Source organism: Hypomesus nipponensis, chromosome 27 (genome assembly GCF_054491055.1).
Source record: "Hypomesus nipponensis isolate SF chromosome 27, ASM5449105v1, whole genome shotgun sequence".
Lineage (NCBI taxonomy): Eukaryota > Metazoa > Chordata > Actinopteri > Osmeriformes > Osmeridae > Hypomesus > Hypomesus nipponensis.
Window position 1 is genome coordinate 7,223,257 of NC_140387.1, and position 24,687 is coordinate 7,247,943.

Sequence of the window (24,687 nt, forward strand, 5' to 3'; positions counted from 1 at the left end):
GAAGTATAAAAATTATATCCAATAGTACGCTAATTCTCATCCACATTACAGGCTACATCAATAGCACTTAGCCCACTGTCGCTACTAATTTCTTAACTTCCAAGAACACTTGACCTGTTTTTCTCGTCTTGAAGGTGAGCTAAAAGGGTGGAAACGGACTAGCACCAGCTAGTCTAGTAAAAAAAATAAAAAATGTGTGTGCTCACCCCTTAGGGTATTTGCAGTCACCAAAATGTCAAGAGTGCACATCTTAACAGGTTAAAGAAGTAAGACAAGAAACGCTGGGCTAACCAACTTTCGTTCATCAGTAACAGATCCGCATTGTTAGAATAGTCAACCCAGTCAGAACTCACTTCCCCATCACTCCTATATAGTCTACAGTATGTGTAAATGTATCTATTTAAGGACCTTGAATTTGTCATGAAGTTACGTCGCCATACTCAAATCAACATCTCATAACACAAAAATGATTAACTAGGCGATCACCCAGCCTGCTTAGTAATACTTTGTAGCAGTTGGTCCATTACCAGCACTTACCATCTTAAAAATGCTAGACAGGTCTTCCAACTTCAATACTGCAGCAACAAACTAGCACAGACTAGCAGTATGAAGTCTAAGTCAATCTGTGCAGTTTTTCACAAGTTTGTATCAATAATTAGCAAATAGTATCACCTGTTTTATATTGGAGAACAGATGCATCATTTGAATTGTACATTCAGTGGAAAGAAATCTGTACATTTCCTAACAGCACAGAACCTATTATGTGCTGCAGATATCAACCATAAAGAGACAATAGTAGAATGGTTGAAGCACATTCTGTGATCATGGTCAAGGTACATTCCGACTTGAGTTGTGCGGTTGCTCAGAAATCATTAAGATTACATTTAAAAACATCAAAACTACACTAAGGCTCTTTTTAAAAAATAGATTTATTTTGCAAAATGAGGATCTGTTTTTATAATGGTCCTCCTTCTCCGCAGTGTCATAAAGCAAATATTGAATCAGGTTAAGTGGAAATTCACCAGTCAGATACAATTGTCAGACACCAGTATGTATAATTGCCCCTTTACTGATGAATTCATCAGGCAAATATGCCTGTGATCCATATATTTGTCTGGGAAAAATATGTTTTAAAAGTGCTCTCAACAGAATAATACAATTATACTTTTTGGGGGTAGGCATAAAACAGTGTAGGAATCAGCCTGTTACGACAACAAACTCAACCCCATACCACAGCAAGTCATAAACATATTTTTGTGTAATTTGTGCTTCAAAGTGTCTGTTTTCATTGACTTGCAAGAAAATGGTCATGTGAGCGATTTGTTGTTTTGCTTTGTGCTAGTGAGACAGCACAGTCAACAACCCCAATCTGTCCAATCAGGCTGAGGCAAAGTTTCCTTGCCTTCTCTCAAAGAAGCCAACATTCAAACATTTCATTTTTTTGTGTGTTTATACTCTAAATAGTCAAAATGTTAAGAAGTTGGATCAATACATGCAGTCATGTAAAGTACACTCAGTTCTCTTGGTACATAAATAATAAATGTTGTTGATGATTTAGCTTTCTTAGCTATTCTTTTAGTGCTGAAAGTAGAAATATTTTATGCTCCGTCTGGAATAACAATGAGTGAGTATGCTAGTTTGCTGCATCAAGCAATGGGTCCTAATCAGTAGTCAATCTGCAAAAAAAAAAATGTGCTAGGCTGTAGAAAAAATGGCAGTAGTAGTCTTTAAAATGGTATATGGTGAATAACATCTCACACCTTTTTTTACACTTGCACAGTTAATAGTCTCTAAACTTGAAATATGCTCAAAATTAACACACTTCAACCGTGTTTCACTCACTGCTGGGACAAATTCATGCTGAGGTGAAATCGGGAACAGATATGTGAAGAGTAGTAAATACATAAATAGAGGCACATCTGCAATTCAGCACTCACGGACCACAGCCTGTGGAGACAATTCCCCTTTTGTGGTTGCCGTCTGTGTACAGTGAACAAGGCGACTTCCTTCATTTCAGGCTTCTCTATCCTAAGGTACATTTGTCTAAATAGCCTTGTAATCATGTAGGAGAGGTATCTTTCTCGTCAAGTACTATCCCTTTCTGACTGCGACCAGTGGGTCAGAGTGATGTCACCGTGGTGGAACGGACTGTGTGGCTGGGGCCAGGGCCGGTGGCAGTGCTAGATGGAGCGGGGATGTGGTGTTCTGGAGGGAGGCTTTCCGACAGCCTTTTCACTTGCTCCTCCCCCTGACGTATGAGCTCGTCCAGGTGGCGCTGGCGAATCAGGAGGGCCGGTTTCATGCGGACAAAGTGCTGGTAGTCTCGGAGCTGTGGCCCGCTCAGGTAGCCGCCCAGGATGTCCAGAACCACACGCTCTCTGCGGTCCAGGTTCTCCTTTAACTCTCGGGCATCCTCTTGCTGACTGCACAGCTGTTGGCGCTTCTGCTGCAGGGACTCCTGGGAAACGGTGTACAGACAATGGGGAGAGGTAAGCACTGGAATGCTATGGTAATGCTATCAGTCTATGAGCATTTGTGTATACCTAGCTCCCTCTGTTGGTGGCAATATAACATCATTTAAACTTGTGTTGAAGCCTACATTGTATAGAGCCAGTAATTGGCACTCTTTTACCAAAGATGTCATAATACACCACTGTTTAATCTACAAGCAACTTCAGGTCACAGTACAGTACATTTCCATCCCTATGACTCACAACCTGGGAAGTGAACACTAGTTTATCCAAGTATGTCCTCCTAACGCTTACCCGGCGACCGATGTCTGTGTATCTACAGATAGGAACACCTGTTTACATGGGCCCTATCCACAGTGCTGTTGAGGAAGGAAGTGACTGACTTCCCTATGACTAACCCTAACCACAAACTTCTGTCATGACTGGAGACCCTTACAAAAAATAAGTATATTAAAGTATACTATAAGTATACAAAAATATGGATAGTACACTTTTAGTCCACTTTTGATATACTTTTAAGAAGTATGCTTAGAAAAAAGTTCACTTTTGATATACTTTTAAGTATGCTTTGAAAATAGTTCACTTTTGTAAAAAGTATACTTAGAAAATAGTTCACTTTTGATGTACTTTTAAGTATGCTTCGAAAACAGTTCACTTTAGATATACTTTTAAGAAGTATGCTTAAAAACTGGTATACATTTCTTCTGTAAGTAGGATGTACGTTTTCTATTATTATACAGCAAAACAGTCCAAATAATTTTTAAGTAACATTGTTAGGTAACATTTTTTAGATCCATCTAATTCAAATTATTAATATCTATGAAAATATATTATGCATTGCACATTTAATCTTTTTTGGTTTTGAACCTTAATTACTGCCAAAACATTCTGAAGCCCTATAATCTTATACTAATAATTATTAATTGGAGTATTAATGGGAAAAAAATGAAAAAGCTACTTGAGAAAGAAGCAGACAGAAGGGTTGCATCATGCATTTGAAGGTTATAATGTCAAACTGACTGAAGAACAAAAAACAACGTGAAATAATGAAGATAGTGTGGCTCATTGGCTAGTCAAGCCATGATGCAAGGCGGTAAAGTGTTAAAATTTGCTGATAAGTTTGCCGTTTGTTCGAAATATAAATGTAACTTCATGAATTTTGTTTTTAATGTGTCTGCTTAGAATGTAGTGTTTTGTTGCGTGGTAATTGTCATTGTTGTGTTGGTTTACCATTGTAACCATGAGTTAAATGACTGTTACATTTTATAAGAACAGCTGGATTCTCAAACTATCAATGCTTGCGCAGTGAATAGCTTCTTCCAGCTAAGAATCTGCAGCAAAATGTTGCGAAGTCCCCGTTCTCGCCAAGTGACTTGAGATCTGAGGTGTTTGAGGGGCCCCTAAACATTTTAATACATTAGTAAATAAAAGTAAAATTACATTTAGAAGTTTACTTCTTGATGTACTTACATCAAATGAAAGTGCACTTTAAAGTATTGCAAAGTATACTTTTGAGGCACTTTAGGAAGTATACTTCATGAACTGAAAGTGCACTACACAGGTTACTTTAAAGTATTCCAAGGTGTGCTTTTAAGTACTTTAGGAAGTATACTTGATGAACTGAAAGTGCACTACACAGGTTACTTTGCAGTATTCAAAACTGAAATACACTATAAGTGTACTTTAAAGTGTACTAAATGACCTAAAAAGTGGGCCAATTCAGTTTACTTAAAAAGTATATAAATAAGTACACTGCTAGTATACTTTAAGCAACATGATAATAGTATACTTTTTATACTAAGTATACTTACAAAATAAACTTGAAGTATACTTCTTTTTTGTAAGGGGAGGCTAAGGTGCACCCAAGACACCACAAGCTCACCAGATAACGACCCAAAAATATTGAGATTGATTGACTGAGAGCGACTGAATTCACTATACAGCCTCTTCTTCACTGAATCGTCTGTCATGTATGAGAGGGGCATGTTTGAGTGTGCGTGTCCACGTATGCGTCTGTGCGCGCGCCTCACCCTCCCCTCCGAGCTGTCCTCGTTCTCCCCCTGTCGATCGAGCGCCGAGAGGGAGTTGTCGATGCGGGCGAGTCGCCCGCACAGAGACAGCAGCAGGTTGACTATCTTGTCCAGGTCACCGATGAACATGCGGTACTTGTCACGTTGGTTGGGCTTGCAGCGCTCCTGGATCAGGGCATCCATGTCACTGCCAAGGATCCGGTACCGCGCTTGCTCCTCGCTCAGTTCCTGCCTCTCGCCGCGCAGCACCGCCACGCTCAGTGCCAGCGCTTGCAACAGCTCCACCTACAGGGCCGGAGAACCATTATGAGCACATTTACAAGTCCAGACACCACAAGCAGCAAAGGCTGTCCATCTAGGGTTGTGTTTCTGTCTTTCGCACCACAACAAATTGTCACTATCCCGAATGAAACTGTTGCACTTTATGAAAATCAGTTTTCAGTTGATGAAAGCTTCAGTCTTTCTGAAAACCCTCCCAAAAACTCTGGAGAAAATATGTTAAAGTCATGAAGAAGGAAGGTGGAGATAGAGAGGGTGGACAAGAACAGGTGCAGACCTTCTTCTGGTTGAGGTCTGCCTCCTCCTCATCCAGGTCTGTCTCCATCTCTCGCTCCGGGACCGGCACCTGCCCAGCAGAGCAACCGCCATCTTGTTTCCTGTAAGAGCACAAATATGAGACACACCCGTCGATCTCTGAGACACAACTCATGACCTCAACACGTTTCAGTCACAAAAGCACGCCCTGTTATAGACGCATTCTGAACGACAGGTGGGGTGAACTCGCGGAATGAAAAGAAACCATTTGTTACGGATGAACGTCAGTTGTTTCTCACTCAGAGGTATTGATTTTTCACTCACGCGCACATACTTACGGACATTCACACGCAAACACAAATCACCACCCTACTATCAGGAATGTGCACAGACTTGTTTTGTTTCATGACTGGCCTATTTTGTGGGACAGGCAGAATGCTGAGAACTGCATTCCACAGGAGAATCAGGCCACACATAATCACACTCCGGCTAATCCCAAGACATAACAGAACCGTGGATCATCCACTGTTAGTCAACTGGATTTATAACCTGTCACACCCCTACACCAATTTGGGCTCCTTGGTATCCCTAGTAACTACACAAACTCACAATACTCCTCTGGATTTGAATGAAAAACATAATACAATTGGTTTATGTTCAAATTTTCTTGTATATGAGCATGTTATCAAGTATGAAATATTTATAACATTATACATTTGTATTAGTTTAGGCCTGTGGTAAAGCAATGTCACAGAGAGCTTCATATAAGCCCATAGAACTGCACCTGAACCAACCTACAACCATAACAACGAGACAAGATAAAAACACCTATTTATACCTTCAGGTATAAATAATTAAAATACTTTAAAAAGTGGAAGAAAATTGAGACGTAACCGTGACATGTTATGTTCAATCATGCCAGTAGGTGGCAATGCTGCCAAAGGCTGATAATCTGATGTTGCCAGATTTGTATTTCTCACCGGTTCTCTTTATGTCTCTGTGTATCTGCCCGTTTGTATTTCTAAAATAATTCTGTAGCAAACACAACATATTGATATCGTAAAATCGAAACACACTCAGAGAAAACCAAATAGACAACATTGGATTACTTTTGATGTTTGGAAATCTTTCCCCCCTCGAATTATAATTCTTTTATATTCAAAATCCACCATGAATAGAAAAATGGTAGGAGCTTATTATCAATTAAAACACAACATGAAGCTTTGTTGGGTTTATTTCAAAGTTTTGATAAAAACCACTTCACTGCTGTAATGATCTAAACACCAGAGGCATAGGAGGTTGAGATAACCAACAAGTGATATTATGGTCCATTATGTAATTAGATTCAACAAAAGCTCTTTGTGTGTGCATTGACGTCTGATCTAATTTTAAGACTGATCATACAGTTCTGTAACAAAAACTAAAAACCCTACATGTACTTCCCAGATTGCCTCAGCAGTAACCAGATGCCACCTTAGCTTGTCACGCCCCGCCTCACTCACCTGTCCTCCAACCAGCTGCTCCCCCTACGTCGCCATGGCTCCCACCCGCCCGTGTGATTGGGGAAGATGTCCTCCATCAGGTCCAGGGTGTTCTTCCCCGCCCAGGCATCCAGGAGAGGGGAGAGGGACCTGTCCCTGGACACCAGTTGCCTGGCCAGGGCCTCCACTCTCTGCTCCTCAGCAGACCTCTCTCTCCTGGACAGCAGCTGGGACTCCAGTCCCAGGCTTTCTTGGGCCTCGCAGGCCGCAGTGCTAGGGTCCTCCTGCTGGAGGCTGTTGGGGGCCTGGGGCTCTGGCTCTGGTGTGAGACTGCGCACCGGAGGGGTAGGTAAAGGGGGGGTGGATGCTACGTGAGGAGAATGCACTGCCTCCTGACTTCTCTCTGAACCCAGGAGGTCCTTGGAGCTGCATGGATAAAACACACAAACAGTAAAAGAAGGAGAGTGGAATGTCCGCCTGTTCAAATCTCCATCTCAAGTATATTTCCCTTTCAAAACACTTTCTCTGACAGATTCCACTTCAGTTTATTTTCAGACACTGAGCCCCAAGCGGCGTGGAGAGCCGTAATCCGACATACCTGAAGTTGTCCTGTCGCTCACGCCACGCCTCTTCCTCCCAGACGGGCGGGGGAGGCGGGGCTATCTCAGCGGGTGGCGGCGGGGGGAAGTCCTCCGTGAGGTCAGTCTCTCTGAGCGGCGGTGGGGGAGGAGGCGGGGAGGGGGGCGGCGGCTCGTCGAGGAACACCTCGTCGTAGTCTTCGCCCGTGAAGGCGGGGGGAGAGGCCGCCCGGAGGCCGGACTCGGAGATCCGCAGGGAGGGGAGGCTCCGGGGGGCGTAAGGGTTCTGATCGAGTTGCCTGGAGGAGGCCTCGAGGGGAGGGAGTGGCCTCCTACTTCCCGTCCTGTGAGGTGGGGGCGGGGGCGGGGACGGGGGTGGGGTGGTCTTTGGCGGTGGGACGGGCGCCTCGAGGCAGAAGTCCTTCAGCGTCTCCTCCGACGTGCTGGTGTCACTGGAGATCTGCCTGGTCAGATCTCCCCGTGACCCCCCTCGCCGTTCGCCTGCCGGGTTGGCAGTGCTGCTTCTGGACTCTCCGCCCCTCTGGCTCTCTGGGCTGGTGGCGGCGGTGCCGTCCTGAGGCGAGCAGGGGAAGGCAATCGCATCGAGGTTAGCCTGGCTCAGCCTCTCGCTGGCCTGCCAGTCCACGCTGGCGGAGGTGCCGGGTGGGGAGAAGGGGCAGGGGAGGCCCACGGAGGCGGCCAGGCCCGAGGCGCTTTGAGCCCGCTGGCGGTCGGCGCTCCTCTGCCTCTCCCTCCTTATCACGGGGGTGTTGCTCTGAGACGGGCCCTGGTTGAGCATGTAGCGCTCCATGCGCTGCTGGGACAAGGACCCTTGCCTCTGGCCCTCCGCGGTCCTGGGACGCACACACATAGCGAGTTGAACATTTAGCATTTGGAAATTTTTGTTTCTGGCTTTTTTTTTTTTATGTCAGGGAGTTTTTGTGGCCAGCGATTCCAAAGAGCTGTTGTACAACACAATTCAAAAATAGCAGGGAGCAACAGGGAGCAATGTCAAGTCGACTACCACCACTGACCTATTAAGGAAGGCACCAGGGAAATATTGCCTTAAAAGTCAAGTCTCTTTTCTAAAACTAAATTGAGTTCCCATCATGAAGGAAGTGTTTCGGGGAAAAAATGAGAGATGAAGCTGGAATCTACGGGGAGTAACTAAAAGGAGAAAGCAATGCTCGATGATGCAGGGTGTTGATGAAGACGAGAGACGGAGAACTGGAGGAGCAATACATACCTGTCGGCTGAGACAGCGACCAGTCCAGGCTCCGTGGAGAAGATCCCAAACATCTTAAGTTCTCCAGACAGGACGTCCTGGAACACAAAATTGCTTGAGTATTAGGGCTGGGGTGTGGGGCATCAGAACTAGGGGGTCTGGTGTTTCAGAACATTTTGTTTTGTTTGTTTGTTTTAGTTGGATCCCCATTAGCTTCAGCATAAGCTGAAAGCTATTCTTCCTGGGGTCCGACAATCTATCATGTGATAATACAATTTACAACATCACATTTCACACCATACACACAAGACATTATTCAGATTGCAAATCATATTTTACAATTAACACAGTTAATCACACACAAAAATAATACAAAAAATATATAATATTGAGAAAGTTGACAAGATTATGCTACCCCGAATATATTTGTATTTTATTTTATATATATATATTTTTTATAACGTTTCATCTCTCTTCAAAACCCAAAATGTAAGAAAACATTTTTCAACGTGGGTTTATTGTTCTATGGGACATGTTGGCAGATGGTTCAAGTTAACAGAGAGGTATTGACTTCTATTTGAGGCCTATTGGAGATTAAGGTTATGACTGCTATGTATCAGCAGACAGAAGGAACGTTCATATGCCCAGCCAGAATGACCTCGCCGGTCCCTTCATGATCATGAAGTTACCTCCAGCACTAAGAGATCTCTCTAGGGCTGGAATACCTCCATGGTGTGGTCATTGTGGCTGGGGTTTGGCGTCAGAGCTCGTGAATCCCGGCATTATCTCCCCCTCCTGGTATGTGCTGTGAGAATGCCTGCGAGGCAGTCACAAGACCTCTCCGACTGAGATCACCGAGTGCCCTATGCCCCTGTGTCAGCTGACTGCTCTTCTCATGGGAGCCGTTGGCCGACGTCGCCTGTGCTCGATCGGATGAAGTCACCTGCTACCTTCTGGAAACCCCCGGGGGCCAAGGTGAAACGACCACCTCACTCAGAGTCCATGTTGAATAGAGACTCCCTTATTCCACTGCCCACATCAATAAAACACCTTTGAAAATACCAAACTTTTCTTAGAGATAAATACCACGGCTATATAGACGTCGGTGTTTGAAAACCTCCAACGGAAGCCCCTCGCTAAATAACCGTTTCTTCATACCAGAGTGGTGAGGGAGCAGGAGCAAGCATTCCTATGTATGTCAGTGTTTATGTGAGAGTTCTAACTGTTCTTGGGAGGGAGCGGTGAGGGGGAGGATAAGTGCCTGTTTTGTCCCCCGCCAGCCCTTCCTGCTAGCAACAGTTATCTGCCGTTGAGTCCCATCAAGTTTATCACTCTGATCTGACAGCGCCCTGATTCCAGGGGAAGGCTCACTGGCACCACACAGGAAGTCAGAGGATTCTAGGTATTTCCTGTGGGACAGTGGGTGAGGGCTGCCTGCAGCCATCCATCCCTAAGTAGAGGCAAAAACGCTGACAGGGGTCAGGGGTCAACGCGAAGGTACCCTCTGGACATACACTGTATTTACTGTTCATTTACAATCTTACACCACAGACCACATACCTGATATGACACCAACAGTGTTCTATGCCCACCAAATTACAAAGTAAACAATAAATGAGGCCTAAGTTGGAATTTGCTCATTCCAGCTCTGTTTGGTTTTTCAAGGAGCATTAAACGAGAGAAAGAGAGAGGCATATATAGAGAAAAGTCAAGTGTAGAGTGAAAATACAGACTAGTAGAGTCTGTGTTACCTGGTTGGAACGTTCTACAGAGGGTGAGGAGCGGGATCTGTAGTGCTGGGGGGCCGGTCTCTCCTCGGAGCTTTCCAGCAGGTCCTCAGCAGAGGCTGACTTCCCTGAGCTGTGGGCTGGAGCTGACCGCACAAAGGGCCCATTGTGCTGCAAGGAAAGCCCCAGGCTCCAGAGAGGGCCTAAGGCCTGGCCTGAATCAGGTGCTTGAGCTGAGGCCGGGCCAGAGGCTAAGGCTTGGATGTTTTGTCTAGAGGGGGCGGGGTCCGGATGGGCCTGTGGTCCGACAGAGCTCCTGCCAGGGTAGGAGAATCCCTGCAGGCCAGGGGGCAGGGTAGAGCAGAGGCGTTCTCCCCCGAAGAAGCTGTCTGAATCTGGCTCCTGAAGAGACATCAGACTGGAGGTGGAGGACAGGCTCCGGGTGTCGGCAGCAGCAGAGGAGGCCCCGGGCTGGAGGTAGGCGCTCCGGGGGCGATGGTGGCGTCCCTCCGGTCGCCAGCCTCTCTTCCTCTGCACGTAGTCGGCCAGAGCGTCCTGCTGCAGCTGCCGTAGGTCCGGCCTCGACGCGCCGACTTGGGGGTCCACGCTACGACTGGCCGCCATCTCAAACATCCTCCGGCGGTCGGCCACGCTGGTCTCCGAGAACAGGAAGTGCTGCGCGTCCCCTTTCCGGGAGGAGGCGGAGCTCTCCGCGTCCGATAGGCCCACCTCGTGCATGTTCTCCGGCTCGGAGTAGGAGCGCTTCTTCTGCTCCATGGTGAGCCGTTTGCGGCCCCCGATCCTGGAGGGGGGGCCTACCGGCGGGATGCTGGGGAGCTGTGGGGGACTGATGCCCCTCACCTCCGGGCTGACCGCGTGCCTCTCTTTGGGGGTGTGAGGGGAGGTGGCCGGCCCTTGCACTGGGGATGTGGTGTGGGTTTGGGCCAGGAGTAGGGGCGGGACTGAGACGGCAGGCTTAGGGCTGGTCTTGGGGCCTCTCCTCTCCAGGGATAATTGCTTGGCGGGAACCGGTGGGGGGTGGTTGCTGGATGAGACAGAGACATTGAGGTCCCTGCGTCTGAAGGAAGTGGAGCGGAGCACCTTGGACTGGGCGTCTTTGAGGGTGTCCCGATACGAGCGGTTGTAGGACGTGTCGTGGATGGAACCGAGGAGGTCCTGAAGCCCCTCCCTCCAGGGGAACTCCTCCCTCCATGGCAGCTCCGCCCCCTGGATGTTCTCATCCCCCCCCAGCTGGAAAGTGCTCTTGCTCCTCTGCAGTGCTAAACCCACATCCGGAATGCTCCTGCGAACGACACAGATCAAATGACAACCAGAAATAAAATGGTATTTGAACCGCAGTGTTCTTGTTATGATCAGTGACCTATGAACTTTGTAAAGCTCTCTCTTGGAAGTCGCTTTGGATAAAAGCGTCTGCTAAATGAATAAATGTAAATGCAATTTGAAATCTCACTTTTGCCTCAAAGCTGAAAAACACAGGTGGAAAATACATTTAGGAAAAAACGGCAAACAAGACATATCTCTCGGGGCGCTTTCGTGTACCTGTGCTGGGGTTGGTCGGTGCTCCCTCGCCGCTGGGTCACATGATCCTCCTGGGCGGCGATGCCGGACGCGTACGAGCTGGAGCTGAGTGATCTGTAGGCGCCGCCGGGGCTGTTGCTCCTCTCCAGCATGAGCCGCAGGTCCTCCGTGCTAGAGAGGGCACTCCTGTGGCGCTCGTGGGGCTGGGTCAACCTCTGGGGCCCCAGGTTGCTGTGGCTGGCGCTGTGGCTGCGCTGCTTGCCCTGCTCGCGACGCTCGAAGCGGTTGACCTTTTCCAGGACGGAGAGGCTCCGGGCGGCCTGGCTGCTGGAGCTCTCGGAGCTGGCACAGCGCTGCACTTCCGCCAGGGCGTTCTCAAGACGGGTCAGAGGGTGCTCCTTCGGCTGCTGGAAGGCGCCCGAGTCGCTGGGGTGTCGGAGGTGGGCGCTGTCCTGGACGGGGGGGACGCCGCCGCCGCCGCCGCCGCTGCCCCCACCTCGGGGGGCCTGAGCCACCTGCCCCTGAGCCACCCTGCTGCCGGGCATGGGCGCCGGCTCTGGGTGGGCACTGGGAGGAACGGGGTGTCTGAGCTGGGCTTCCTCCCTGGCGTAAACGTGGGGCTCCAGCTTCTGTGGGCTCTGGCAGTACCTGGGCTTCTCTGCCCTGGGCTGGACAGGGGTATAGGGGTCCCTCCTCTCCTGGCCTATGGACTGGGCAGAGCAGGGCCTGTAGCCCTGGCCTTGTGCTGGACCTTCGTGGTTCTGTCTAGGGAATGGCGTCTGGCTGTCTGCCCCTCCTGGCCTCAAGTGAGACCTGTAGACAGCGCCCTTGGTCTGGGACTCGTCAAGGGCTTGCTGGGCCGGAGGTCTGGGCTGGGGGAAGTCGTGCAGCTGGCTGGAGGCGGAGTGGGAGTGGGAGTAAGGGGGAGGAGGGATGCTTTGGTATCCGTTCTCCAGAGCCACCTCGTCCACGCTAACCCCCAGCGGCCCCTGAGGGTGCTGCCCTCTCTCCTTGGCCAGAGCCGGGTACACACTACTGGAGCTGGGACACGAGGTGGGCATCTGGGCAAAGTGGGGCTCGGGCAGGGGCACGGGGTAGATTCCCATGGGCAGCATGAAGCGGCCGGACGGGACGGGGGGCTGGGAAGGGAAGCCCCCCTGTTTGGGCTTGGTGGTGGGGCTGCTTTCGGGGCTCTTCTCGATGACGGTGTGGAGCTGGCCCTCGGCTCCGTACGAGCCCTTCCCAGAAGCCACGGAGCCGCTGGAGTGGTGCCAGGAGCCCTTCTGCAGGGCCCTCTGGGACCTTGCCTGCTCCAGGCTGGACCACGAGTTGGGCCTCTCGTGATTCCTTATGGCTGCGTAGCTGTCGCTGCGCGTGGGCGGGGCCGGCGCCCCCTTCAGGCTCTCGTAGGAGCTACGGCTGGAGGCCTGGCCCCAGATGGGCCCCACGCTGTGGCGGTTGGAGGTGGGGTTACCCCCGCCCGCGCTACTGCCGCCGCTGCTGCCGCTGCTACTGCTGCTGCCCCGGTGGTTGGCTCGGGATGCTCCGCCCCCTCCTCTGGCTTCGCTGTTGCGCAGCAACGCGGCGGAGGCGGAGCTGACCTCGTGCTCCTGGGACACGCCCTGCTGGGGGTCGTAGACGGTGCGCACGTAGCGGATGTCCGCCTGCTGCATGCCCTCGGCTCCGCCCCCGGCGCCGGCCCCGCCCCTCTGCGGCACCGTCTCCATGGAGTAGGAGCGCTCCTTGCTGAAGGAAGGGGCCGCCGCCAGGTACTCTGGAATGCTGGAGCTGGTGGAGAAGGAGCTGTAGGCTGAGTCCCGTTTGCTGTGCAGGTGGTCGATGCTGTTGGACGACTTGGAGGTGGAGAGCTGGTGGCAGGAGCTGTAGGCCGGGTGGGGGTGGTCCAGACTCTCCATACTGCCTCTTGAGCTGTACTGGTCGGGACTCTTCCTCAGGTAACCCGTCTCGTAGCTGGACAAATCTGTGGTGGATGTGCTGTGGGCGCACGGCAGAGGAAAGAACATCAGCGAGCCAATCTTGCTCCAATTGGACACAGAGCAAACACACTCATGTGTACATGTTGTCATTACAAAGCAAGGCAGTACACTGCTGGTATCAGGGACAAGTTGAACAGAAATGGGCACTGTCACTATGGGAAATAGACTTTAACCAAAGAAGTAGATAAAAATCTATAATATTTAACCATTTGATGAGGTAATGGTTTTGTTTGCTGAGAAAGCAATGGTGTTTGCTGAAGGTTTACAATTTCGTCTTCACAGGTTGTTAGGACCTTGAAAGACAATTCACAGGAAGTTCCACGATCAGTTTTAAACAAGAATCTGGAAACAAAGACTTCACTTCAAAAGCAAACAATTTTCACATCTCACATCTCACTTCGAAGAGATCGATTGATAGGTTCAATGATAGTCCAATGACTGCTGGACCATAAACCAGCACCATAAAACAAAGCCGCCAGTGAGAACATCTACAGTATGTCAAAGTTAGTCTATGAAACCATTATAAAATAATAGGGGACTACCATTCAATTGGGAAACTTTACATACCAAGGGTGCCGACATGAGTTCTGTTTCATGATAAGCCAACTTTGTACATTGGTAGGAAGTGCACATGACTAAAGTCCGTCCTGCCTGGCAGCCTGTCTGCCTGTCTGCCTGTCTGTCTGTCTGTCTGTCTGTCTGTCTGTCTGTCTGTCTGCCTGTCTTCCTGCCTGTCTGCCTGGCTGTCTGTCTGTCTGTCTGCCTGTCTTCCTGCCTGTCTGTCTGTCTGTCTTCCTTCCTGTCTTCCTTACTGTTTGTCTGCCTGTCTTCCTGCCTGTCTTCCTACCTGTCTTCCTGCCTGCCTGTCTTCCTGTCTGCCTGCCAGCCTGTCTTCCAGCCTGTCTTCCTGCCTGTCTTCCAGCCTGTCTTCCTGCCTGTCTTCCTGCTTGTCTTCCTGCCTGTCTTCCAGCCTGTCTTCCTGCCTGTCTTCCCGCCTGTCTTCCTGTCTGTCTGCCTGCCAGCCCCATCTCTCCTTCTGAAAGTCTGACAACACAGGCGGGACTGCTGGGCCAGCAGGGCCCTGGGCCATCTGTCCTTGTATGGATATGTAGGTGCAGCAGGGACGGTGGCAGGGAGTGTGTGTGTGTTTTAATACTGGAGTGTGTCAGTGCGTGTGGGGGAGAAGATGAGGTGGAGAGAGGTATGTGTGCGTGTGTGCGTGCGTGTGCGGGCCTCCATATGTTAGTGTGTGTGTGTGTGTGTGTGTGTTTACGCCTCAATGTGTTAGTGTGTGTGTGTGTAGTAGTTAGGGGGATGGTTTGGGGCCTGCTGGTATTTCTGCCGCAGTAATTAATGTTGCGACGTCACAGGCTTGCGATCAGCACAATCGCTCTTATGGCGTGGCTCCCTCAACCGTGCTGAACTCAATTACTGCTCCTACTCTAGAAAAGGGGCCACAATGTGCCCCCCCTTCCCTCCCTCCCTCCCTCCCTCCCCCTTTCTCTTTCTCTCTGAAGAACAGCCAAGGATGCCACGACATCGGACGGCCAAGAGATACACTCAGACGGGAGGGGGAGGGGGGTCGTCATGGGAACCACAGTGCTGAGAGGGTGTCAATAGGAATGGCCCTCCGTGGAGGACTGCATCGGTGACTGATCACTTTGACTCTGATGTGCGTGGACATCCGTTCGAAATTTGCATAAAACTGGGCTGAGAGGAAATGACCAAATATTGACAAGTGCTATGTTCTAGTGGTAGGTGATCTCTGTGTCTCTGTGCAGTCAAGGTCAGGGTCAGGCAGTCCAGCTCCTGGCATCTACACACATGGGAGGAGAGAGAGAGAGAGAGAGAGAGAGAGAGACAAAGAGAGAGAGAGAGAGAGAGAGAGAGAGAGAGAGAGAGAGAAGAGAGAGAGAGACAGAGAGAGAGAGAGGGGTGGGGAGAGAGAGAGGGGTGGGGAGAGAGAGAGAGAGAGAGAGAGAGAGAGAGAGAGAGAGAGGGGGGAGGGGAAGAGAGAGAGACAAAGAGAGAGGGGTGGGGAGAGAGAGACAGAGACAGAAAGAGAGAGAGAGGTGGAGAGAGAGAGAGATAAAGAAAGAAAGAAAGACAGAGAGAGAGAGAGAGAGAGAGAGAGAGAGAGAGAGAGAGAGATTTGTAACTGACCTGGAATGATAGGCCTGGTGCCAGGGCGCACCCATGCTGCCCTGGGAGATCTGCGTCATGCCGGTCTCTGTCTGGCCCTCGCCAAGCTTGGTGGAGTGCCACGAGTGAGGTCTGGATGTGGGCTCGCTCCGTCTGGGTGGAGAGGGGGTTGGGGTCGGTGGGGGGTGGGAGAGGGGGGGGTTTGATACAGGGTTAACCAGGGCTCTAATAAACATGGGGTAACTCTGCCCTAGAATAATGGCTTGTTATCTCAGGAACACTGTGAAGGGAACTGTGACTTCATCAATCATTCTGATTGGTTTGGTGAGTTGAAGGCCCAGTCTTTATCAAACGTTCAGGCAGACCTGGCGAAGGTGGCTTATGTGCAAAAAAAGTGACAATTATCTTTTAGCTTTAAAAACCCTTGTGTTCCTAGTTCACACTATGGGTAAATATCACAACCCTTCCATACCAACAAGCAATATTGCAAAGAAATGGATGCATGAAAACGGACTTTAAACAGACCCAATTGAGTAACTGTCATCCAGAGAGGCCTAGATATAACATTGGATATCAAAATACAATCCACACAGTAAGTGAACACATGGCCAAATATATAAATTACAAAGATTTAGAGTTCCGGCTGGTGGTTTTAACACTGGGAAGAAGCCCCCGGGGAATCCACTGGGTAAAAAAAGCCACATCTGAATTGAGTTAGTCACATTAGATCCAATTGTAATGCCTCATGGACTGTGTGACAACATGCCACTGATTCATGATGCCTGTGAATGCGGCTCTTGCAATCTGGGAGACCATCAGCCAGTTTGCTTTTTTTAAAACACATGAAGTGGCTGCATTGTTGAACTCCCAATACTTCCCCCCGACCCCCAATCCCTCCCCCCCATCACAGACTTCAACAGCCTACAGCTGGCTGGCTGTTTTTTACACAGCACCAGACTCTTACCTCAACTGTCTATATCCCAGAAAACAACACAACACACAAAAACAGACGCACACAAACGTGAAACGTATTAAAACCACAAAACTTCAGACATAGGCACGTACATTTCTCTGTTTCATCCTGAGAGGGTATAGCTGGCCACTATCCAAGTCAAGTCCTACTCTGGTTTTGGGCCTGGTTCTCTTGGGCCTGGTTCCGGACCTGGTTCTGGGCCTTCAGCCATTTCAGAGTCCAGCTGCAGGATTTCAGTACCCTGACCCCCTCTTCCTGAATCATATCATACCCTCCTCTCCTCCACACCCACCACAAACTGGACACTCAGCAGAGGAAACACAAGCAAAGTTTCACAACACCCTCCAAGTGTGTGGGAGCCAGTGAAGGTTGTATATCAAATACAAGCACTGACAGGAATGACCTCTGGTCTGCTCAACACTCAACCCAGGGGTGTCACCACACATCCTGACAGGGAAAAGACACCAGACAATGGTGGCTGAGCTGTCTTTGAGACCTCATAAAACAACATATTCTCCTCCAGTCAGTCGACCCCCCGCAAGTCACATTTGTTACATTCCTCCCCTCTGATGGCAAAGTAAAAGGACAAGGCTGGTGTCCTGTGGCACCCCCACCCCAGAGGCCACATGACGAGCCATCTTATTTCATGTTTGTCAGTAAAGACGATCTTCTTGATCCTGAAAACAGAGCACTTAGCTGAGAAGATCAACAGGAAGAGATGCTATCTCTCCCCCTTCGGAGGAACATGAAATGTCTCATGCCCCCACAGAACATAATCACAAGAATATGCACACATAAGCATTTCAACTGGCTTCACATATTGCCAACACGAAGATCAACCTCATTCGCATTTCCACCGTCTGTAGAACTACCTTGTGCAGTTCCAGAGAACACAATCAACTTCACTCGTGCTCCACCCAAGCTAGAAAGCCTCAGCTCATTACACTTTCAACCTAAAGTCCCAACCAGGCAGCACACCTCTATACGCTACATCTTCAGAAACATCAGGGTTACCTGCCAGTGAACCTGAGCACCCGGGAGATGAGGCCCGTCGCCAGGCCGTTGACGCTGGTCTCCGACGGGGACTTGCACAGCGCCCCATCGGACCTCCCCAGGTCCCCCTTCTTCTGTTTCCTCCTCAGCTTCCTGCGGTAGAAGTCCCGTAGCATGGTCCCCCCCCTTGCTCACGATGCTACGCTAACGCCGCAACAAGGTTCCGAGCGAGAATGGAAGGCGGGCGGGCACCGGCTGGTGGGTTAGGGCCGGGGAAGTCGAGCAACCTCATTAGCCCACGCAATTAAACGTCATTACCTCACGTGCGATAAAGCATGGAGTAAACATCCTGCCGGGCAGAGTACATGGGTACTGGTTAAGTCACGGTGGAATTAGTGAAAGACAGAGAAGAAAGAGGGAGGGAAGGATGGAATGAGGGAGGGAAACAGGGAGGATCTGTAGGGAGGCAGTAGACAAAGAGAGACAGTGAGAGAGAGAGAGAGAGAGAGAGAGAGAGAGAGAGACAGACAGACAGACAGACAGAGAGAGGGAGGGAGGGAGAAAGAGAGGGATAGAGAGAGGGAAAGAGAAAGAGGGAGAGAGAGAGAGAGATAGAGAGAGAGAGAGAGAGAGAGAGAGAGAGAGAGAGAGAGAGAGAGAGAGAGAGAGAGAGAGAGAGAGAGAGAGAGAGAGAGAGAAAAGTGTGTGAAACAGGGTGAAAGAAAGACAAGAGAAAGATAGACTGACTTACTGAACCTTCTCAGTCGGAACAGCATTTGAGCACTTCGAGGGGATACAAAACACATGATAGCATGTGGTCACACACACAGAACAATGAGATGCTCTATGGCCCCCTTTCGCTCCCCCTCTCTTCCCAACTTGTATCACTCGGCCACGTGACTCCGGCCCCTCTCATCGAGCCACCCCACACCCCAGGCCAATTACCCAGACAGGCGGGCTAGGGAGCCCCAAGGAACCCAAATTAGCTTATTATCTGCCATTACTCAGGGTGTGTCATCATTAGGGTGTGCCTCTGAGCTTCCTCTGCCTGGTGGTGACAGCTGTCTGCAAGCTCCTGGCCTGGGCCACCTGGGCCTGAGAGCTACTCTGCGGTACAGCCAACTGGGCCACTGGCTTGGGAATAGACACCTGGGAAGGAGCCAAGGCAGGAGATGACAGGGTGACGTACCCTGACCACAAAGGCCTACGTTTGTGAGAAATACACGAGAATGGCAAGAATGCCACGTCCATGCAAACAAACACACACTTACAGACCCACACACTGATGCAAACACACACGTATGCACTCCCACACACACCTCTAGCCGTAGGAGCTGGCCCCGGCTGAGGAAGCCGACTGAAGTGTCGAACAAAGCTACTCAGGAGCCCTGACACCCAATTCAACATGCCACAAAGAGACAGATTTCCGTGGTGTCCCATGATCCTTTGTGGATCTCCCATGGGAGAAGCAATCCCCGAAACCCTAGCCTCAAGGATTCTGTCTGGCGGGGCGTCAGGGAAGGCGCTGTCAGAGCTGCGGACACTTTCCCAGCATCCCCCACTTTCCCAGCATCCCCCACTGTCGGGCTCCATGTTTTTGTCATCGGAGGGAAGACAGACAAGGGTGTGTCCCTCTACGGAAACCTTATCTGCGCTGTGGGAACGCAGTTTGCCGGGATTAATCTTTTGATGGCTGAGGAAACTGAAATTGGAGAGGGGATTAGACGGACGGGGTGTATGCGTGGAGGGGGGGGCGTCAAAGTCGGGGAGCAGTTCACCACAGAGGATGAGTGGGGGGGGGGGGCAGAGGGGGTTGTAGGGACGGACGTCTGAGTCTAGGTTGATCTGTCAACATCTGGAGTTATTCGAGTGGTATTTGGATGGTGGAGGGAGGAGGGAGGAGGGGGGACGAGGGGGGGAGGTTAGGGTTAAGGTCGCCTGCCGCCCCAGTTAGGGAACTAAAACCCTAATCCAGGCCCCTGGCACGGCTACTGGGTCTCTGGCTGGAGAAAGATCATACAGCAGCCCCATGTTTTCTATCACAACAACATTCTGATGGAGAAAACTGTGAAAACAGGAGAGGCACGGAGAGGGGAACAGAGAGGGGAAGATGTGAGGAGGGTTGGAAAGTATGTGATATCCAATAAATCAGAGTGGTTTTGGGTTCGGGAAACGCTGGTTCCTTTTGTTCAAATAAATCACAACTGCCCAAGGAGCGAGAGAAAGCACATTGGAGAGGAAAGATGTGCGTTTCGACCGACTCTGTCTTCCTAAGTGTGCCACCCAGTCCCCTGGGGATCCAAAGGCCCACTTCCTGCCCCATGCTCTACCAGAGGACCCCCCTCCTCCCCCCTCTCTAAGATACATCTGATACCACCCCACAGAATGGTTATAGAAATTCAGCATACCCCAGAGTCATGCAGAAATCCTCCACCTTGCTCCACAGTGAAGCAGCGACATCTTGGGACCAGCTTAGTGCTTAGCAGACACCATTGTTGTCAAATGGTACAGGGCTAAAACACTGCGCTACCGCTGCTATCTGTCAGCCCAGTCCCTTCCTGTGTTCTATGCTTGAGGAAGCCTAAGACTGGTTGTGGAGATCCCGGGACACTGTTGCGTGAGAGTTAGGTCGGGAAGCCCTCCAAAAACAAAACCCTGCTGATCAATGGGTGTTTGTCTAGCAAGGTGAAACTTGAAGAGAAATACATTCTCAGGCGGAAATACAACAGCGATGCTTTACAGCTAAATCAAACATCTTCCGATGTTATCCCTAACCTCGGACAGACCCTGTAGCTCTGTCCTGCTGTTCCTGTCTGTTGCTTGTTTGAAAAGCACTTGACATACGGACGCAAGGTTAGGCCTCCACACAGTGGACTACCTGTGCCCCAGCACGTGCAGATCGAAGCCAGTCTTTCACCCTCGCTCTGAACCACACACGAGGTCCAAAACATGAGTGTGCGTGTCTTTTTGTTTTAGTCCCTGTCGCTGTGTGTTTGTGGCTGTGGACTTGAAACCCCCATCATGTCTTCACACTGATGAAAGCCACGATGACGAAGCAGCTTTTACAGCCGGTCGCCATGACAATGCCTCTTCGTGGCCTTTCATAACAGCCGTGTATTTATGGAGTGACGGCGGAGGGATACGTTTGTTGAATCGTTCTGTTAGCTTTTAACATTCCTACGAAAAGTAACAGTTGTTCTGCTGCGTCATTTGACATCTCCTCTAGCCGGTGCCTTATTAGGATGCAACCCGAAGCACCAGAAGTGGAAAGTGTCGTATTTATAGTATGGAGCGGGTAGCTTTCTGCCTTGTTTTCTATGCTCAGAACCCTAAAGACTGCTTTGATGCTTTTGATGAAAGAAACCACAGGGATAGGAGGAGATGGAGAAGCAGGGTAGTCTCCCTGCTTGGAGGAGATGGAGGCGGAGGAAGCTAGTACTGTACGTTCTTCACAAAGATGGGTGTAACACCGTCGGTTCACAGACCACACCCGTGTGAGTAACCTGCTTGAGACCAGCAGACTTGTCTCCCTGAGATTAGATCTGGGTTTTAGCTTAGCGAGCTAATGCAGCGTGGAAGCGACTGGGGGTCACGGCGGAGGTCTCAAGAGCAGAAATCACCTGTAACCCTATCCTATATCCTATTCACTCTGCCACGCAGGAAAGATTCGGTGGCCACAAACGCCAGGACAAAACCCGTCAACTGTAAACCTGTCACTACGGCGGCATCCTGTATATACATTTCCCCCTCGTTTCCTGTCCACACACGGCGTGAGATATGACGAAGAGGAAGTGGTACTTCACAATGGTCCACAAGCATCCCTGGGACCTGTCCGCTTCCCGGTGGGAAGAGGAAACGCGGCTGACACCGCAGTTGTAAATATAGTTCTTCCCTCGCCGGTGACCTTTTCGACGTGGTCCCTCTCCCCTCGCGCGCAAAAAAAAAACGCCCCCTGCAGTCTGACTCAGAGCACTGCAGAGATACAGCAGGCCACACCCTGAGACACAGATCCTGACAGAGTAAACGCATGCAGACAAAACAACACGTGCAGGGCCGGCCTACGATAGACAGTTGGAATACAGAGGCCCCATACATCCTGTAGACAAACCAGACAAGGCCACAGATCAGAACCCACCTATTCTTGATGCGTAGTTTTACACCTCCAGAGCACAGCCTGCTGTTCCTGGGGGGTTCCGGGTTGGAGGAGGCCTGGGGTGGGGGTGTTTGATCTCCACAAAAGACGCCAGGGCAGCACTCCCTGGACACACACATACACATACACACGGTTAGGCTCTGGTACAGTCAGTGAAGCGTATCATTAAGATGCAACCCTTGTCCTACAGGGCAACCCGACCCGAAGGCAGAGCTGCTGTCAGTACCCCCAGAGTAGAATGACGCTATGGGTATTTTCTGCCCTGGACCAGCTGCCTCCTCTACAGGTGAGTGTTTTCCGTCTTGCTGTGGTGACTGGTTGATGTGGTCACATACCACAGAGTTGTTTGAGGAAGGAGGTTCTGAAGTTGACCAGGGCAACACAAAAGATCCACACACTACCTTTCTGTTGACAAAGTTTGTCAATCTTGTTGGCACTCGGTTCAAGTAGTGTGGGAACAAAATGTAAGGACCAAACGGCAGAATGACCTGGCATTCCGGTAGACCACACAGTAAACCCACTCTGTCGAACTGAACACTTGAGACAGTTCTCACAATGGCCCCAAGGCTACTAGTATTACACAGCTAGAAAAAGGAAACACTGTATGCATTAAATATGGAGAGAAACTCATCCACAATAACATCTTATGTTATCTCCCTAATCAGCAAGACTGTAAGACTGGCCTGGGAAACAAACTAAAAAAGTGTGCGTGTGTTTGGAATTGTGTGCACACGCGTGTGTGAGAAGCTGGAATGAGTGTTATCTTGCATCTTTCCCTCAAAGTCCAACTTGATGACAAACCTGATGAGCCACCTGGCAGTCTCAGTTACGAACCACATGACACGAGAGTGAACTTTAAACACCGTCATTCACACAGGCCTTCTTGGGCCTTTTCTAATCAAAACTCATGTCCTAAAGATACAAATTAAAATGTTCTCCCACGAATACTGGGATATTTCACCCCCAGGAAGAAGAAAAATGTAAAGCTTCTCTCAGTTCCATGGTTATGGTTTCGGCTTGGGTTCATTTAAACTCCACTTCCTCTGCCGTCTGACGCACACCATTGTTCCAGAGAAGTCGGCCCCAAATCGGACACTCAGAAATGTACGATATTTCAGCCACTGATCTCGTCATAATCCCTTGAGGAGTTTTAAAAGGAACACGCTGATTTGCAGGATATTGTGTTTATTAAAACCCAAATCTGGGCTCCCCCACTCTGCTCCTGTAAAAGCTCCATTATGAGACTGGGGGCTTTCACCACGACAAACTAACATAAATATAATCCTATGGCTATAGATTTGACTGTGCCCAGTGGCACTGGAGCTTGATCCCTCTCTACAGTGTTGTTTATCTATGCTACCAATGTCGACTCCCACAACTGTACGCACCTGGAACAATCATTTCCAATCACCTAACACTAAACACAAAGCTTTACTCTTTAGCATCAACTGACATCATGGCTGTGGACGTAACGTGTGTTGGATCATGGGACATTTTGATGGACTGAAATGAGAAGTTGAATTCTAACAGGGCTAAACAGGCGTTTGAGTCCATCTCTGCCAGCAAGGGCCTGATGTGAGGTGGCCCTTACGAATCCTCAACAAAGCAACAGTCTTTCTCTACGCGGACCAACAGATAGACAAGACTATGCAAATGTGAATTTACCCATTGGCTAAATGTCTGTCTGTCTGTCTGTCTCTGTCAGGCAGACTGTATGGCGATCAAGGTATGTGCTGTTGACACAGTGTTCCTGCTCCCTAGCTTCTGTATTCTCCTCCTCCTTATGACAAAACAGAGAACGAGAGTGAGAGAGCTGAAAGCATGTTTACTCTAACTCCCTTTCATTTTTACTCTCCCTCCTTCCCCTCCTTTACATCAGTTACCAAAGGTGTGTCAATCTGACAAATTGGAGAATGCGGCAGTGGCAAAGTCAAGATAGAAATAAAAAACCTCACCCTGCCTCACCCACATCAGACTCCTGCCACCTCAGCCTGCCTCTATCACCCCCATCTTGCCTAAGAACATAGTCACTGCTCCCACGTGGATGCCTGCCACGTAAACTGGGTTAGCTAATGACCGACAGACATTATCAGTGTTCCTCAACTGTAATATAAAATGAATAAATAAAGGGTTGGCCTTGTTTGCTAGCTTCAGCTGCTACTCTGTCTATCATGACCTGGGATATTTACATAATTAGAGATGGAACAATGTGGTTGGAGGAGGGGGTGTCTGAGGGGGTTGGCCAATTGAACTCCTCAGACATAGCCCTCGCATTCCACACGTCAACCCCCCTCCCCAACACACAACACACGCATGTTGGGTCGCCAGAGTAACCACACAACCCCCACACAACCCCGCATGTGCATGTCCCCTCAGACAACTTTGTGATGTCACATTGCCCGAGTGTGCACCTGATTTCATACAACTGCGGTAACACAAAGAGGCAGATGGTAATGGCCCAGGAGGCATGCGGTCCATCTTGACATTTACCTTGCTTCTTGACAAGCAACCATATCCTGAAAAGTGCTGGTAAAAGTTCAGCATCCTAACCTTGCTTTAAACAACAGGTCAAGTCATCTAGGCCTTCGTCCAACAGGCTGCTGGAATGTTGCGTCACCAATAAATGTTTAATTGTTAAGTATACAGTCTGCAATGAGTAGCTATAGCTACCACCACACGAACCATTGGCAAAACATTAACAAAATTACGTTACCTCCACAAACAAAAACGGGTGTGTAGTCATATATGTAACATTTTGATCGTATCTTTTAACACCTCGTTATTTGACACATTTGGGACTACCCTAAATAAATTGCAAATTGATAATACACAAACAAATAGTTT

The 24,687-nt window shown here is 49.6% G+C and overlaps 1 protein-coding gene across 1 annotated transcript; it reads right to left on the bottom strand.

The window, feature by feature from the left end:
* Positions 1-915: 915 nt before the first annotated feature.
* Positions 916-24,229, bottom strand: shroom3 (shroom family member 3). Its single transcript, XM_084693983.1, has 12 exons — positions 21,826-24,229; positions 15,746-15,877; positions 11,607-13,580; positions 10,071-11,349; positions 8,341-8,417; positions 7,614-7,948; positions 7,499-7,568; positions 7,115-7,426; positions 6,538-6,942; positions 5,058-5,157; positions 4,502-4,786; positions 916-2,458 (listed from the first exon to the last, which is right to left on the bottom strand). The coding sequence occupies exons 1-12, from the start codon at positions 21,966-21,968 to the stop codon at positions 2,120-2,122; spliced, it is 5,451 nt and encodes a 1,816-aa protein (XP_084550109.1). The 5' UTR covers positions 21,969-24,229; the 3' UTR covers positions 916-2,119.
* Positions 24,230-24,687: the final 458 nt, after the last annotated feature.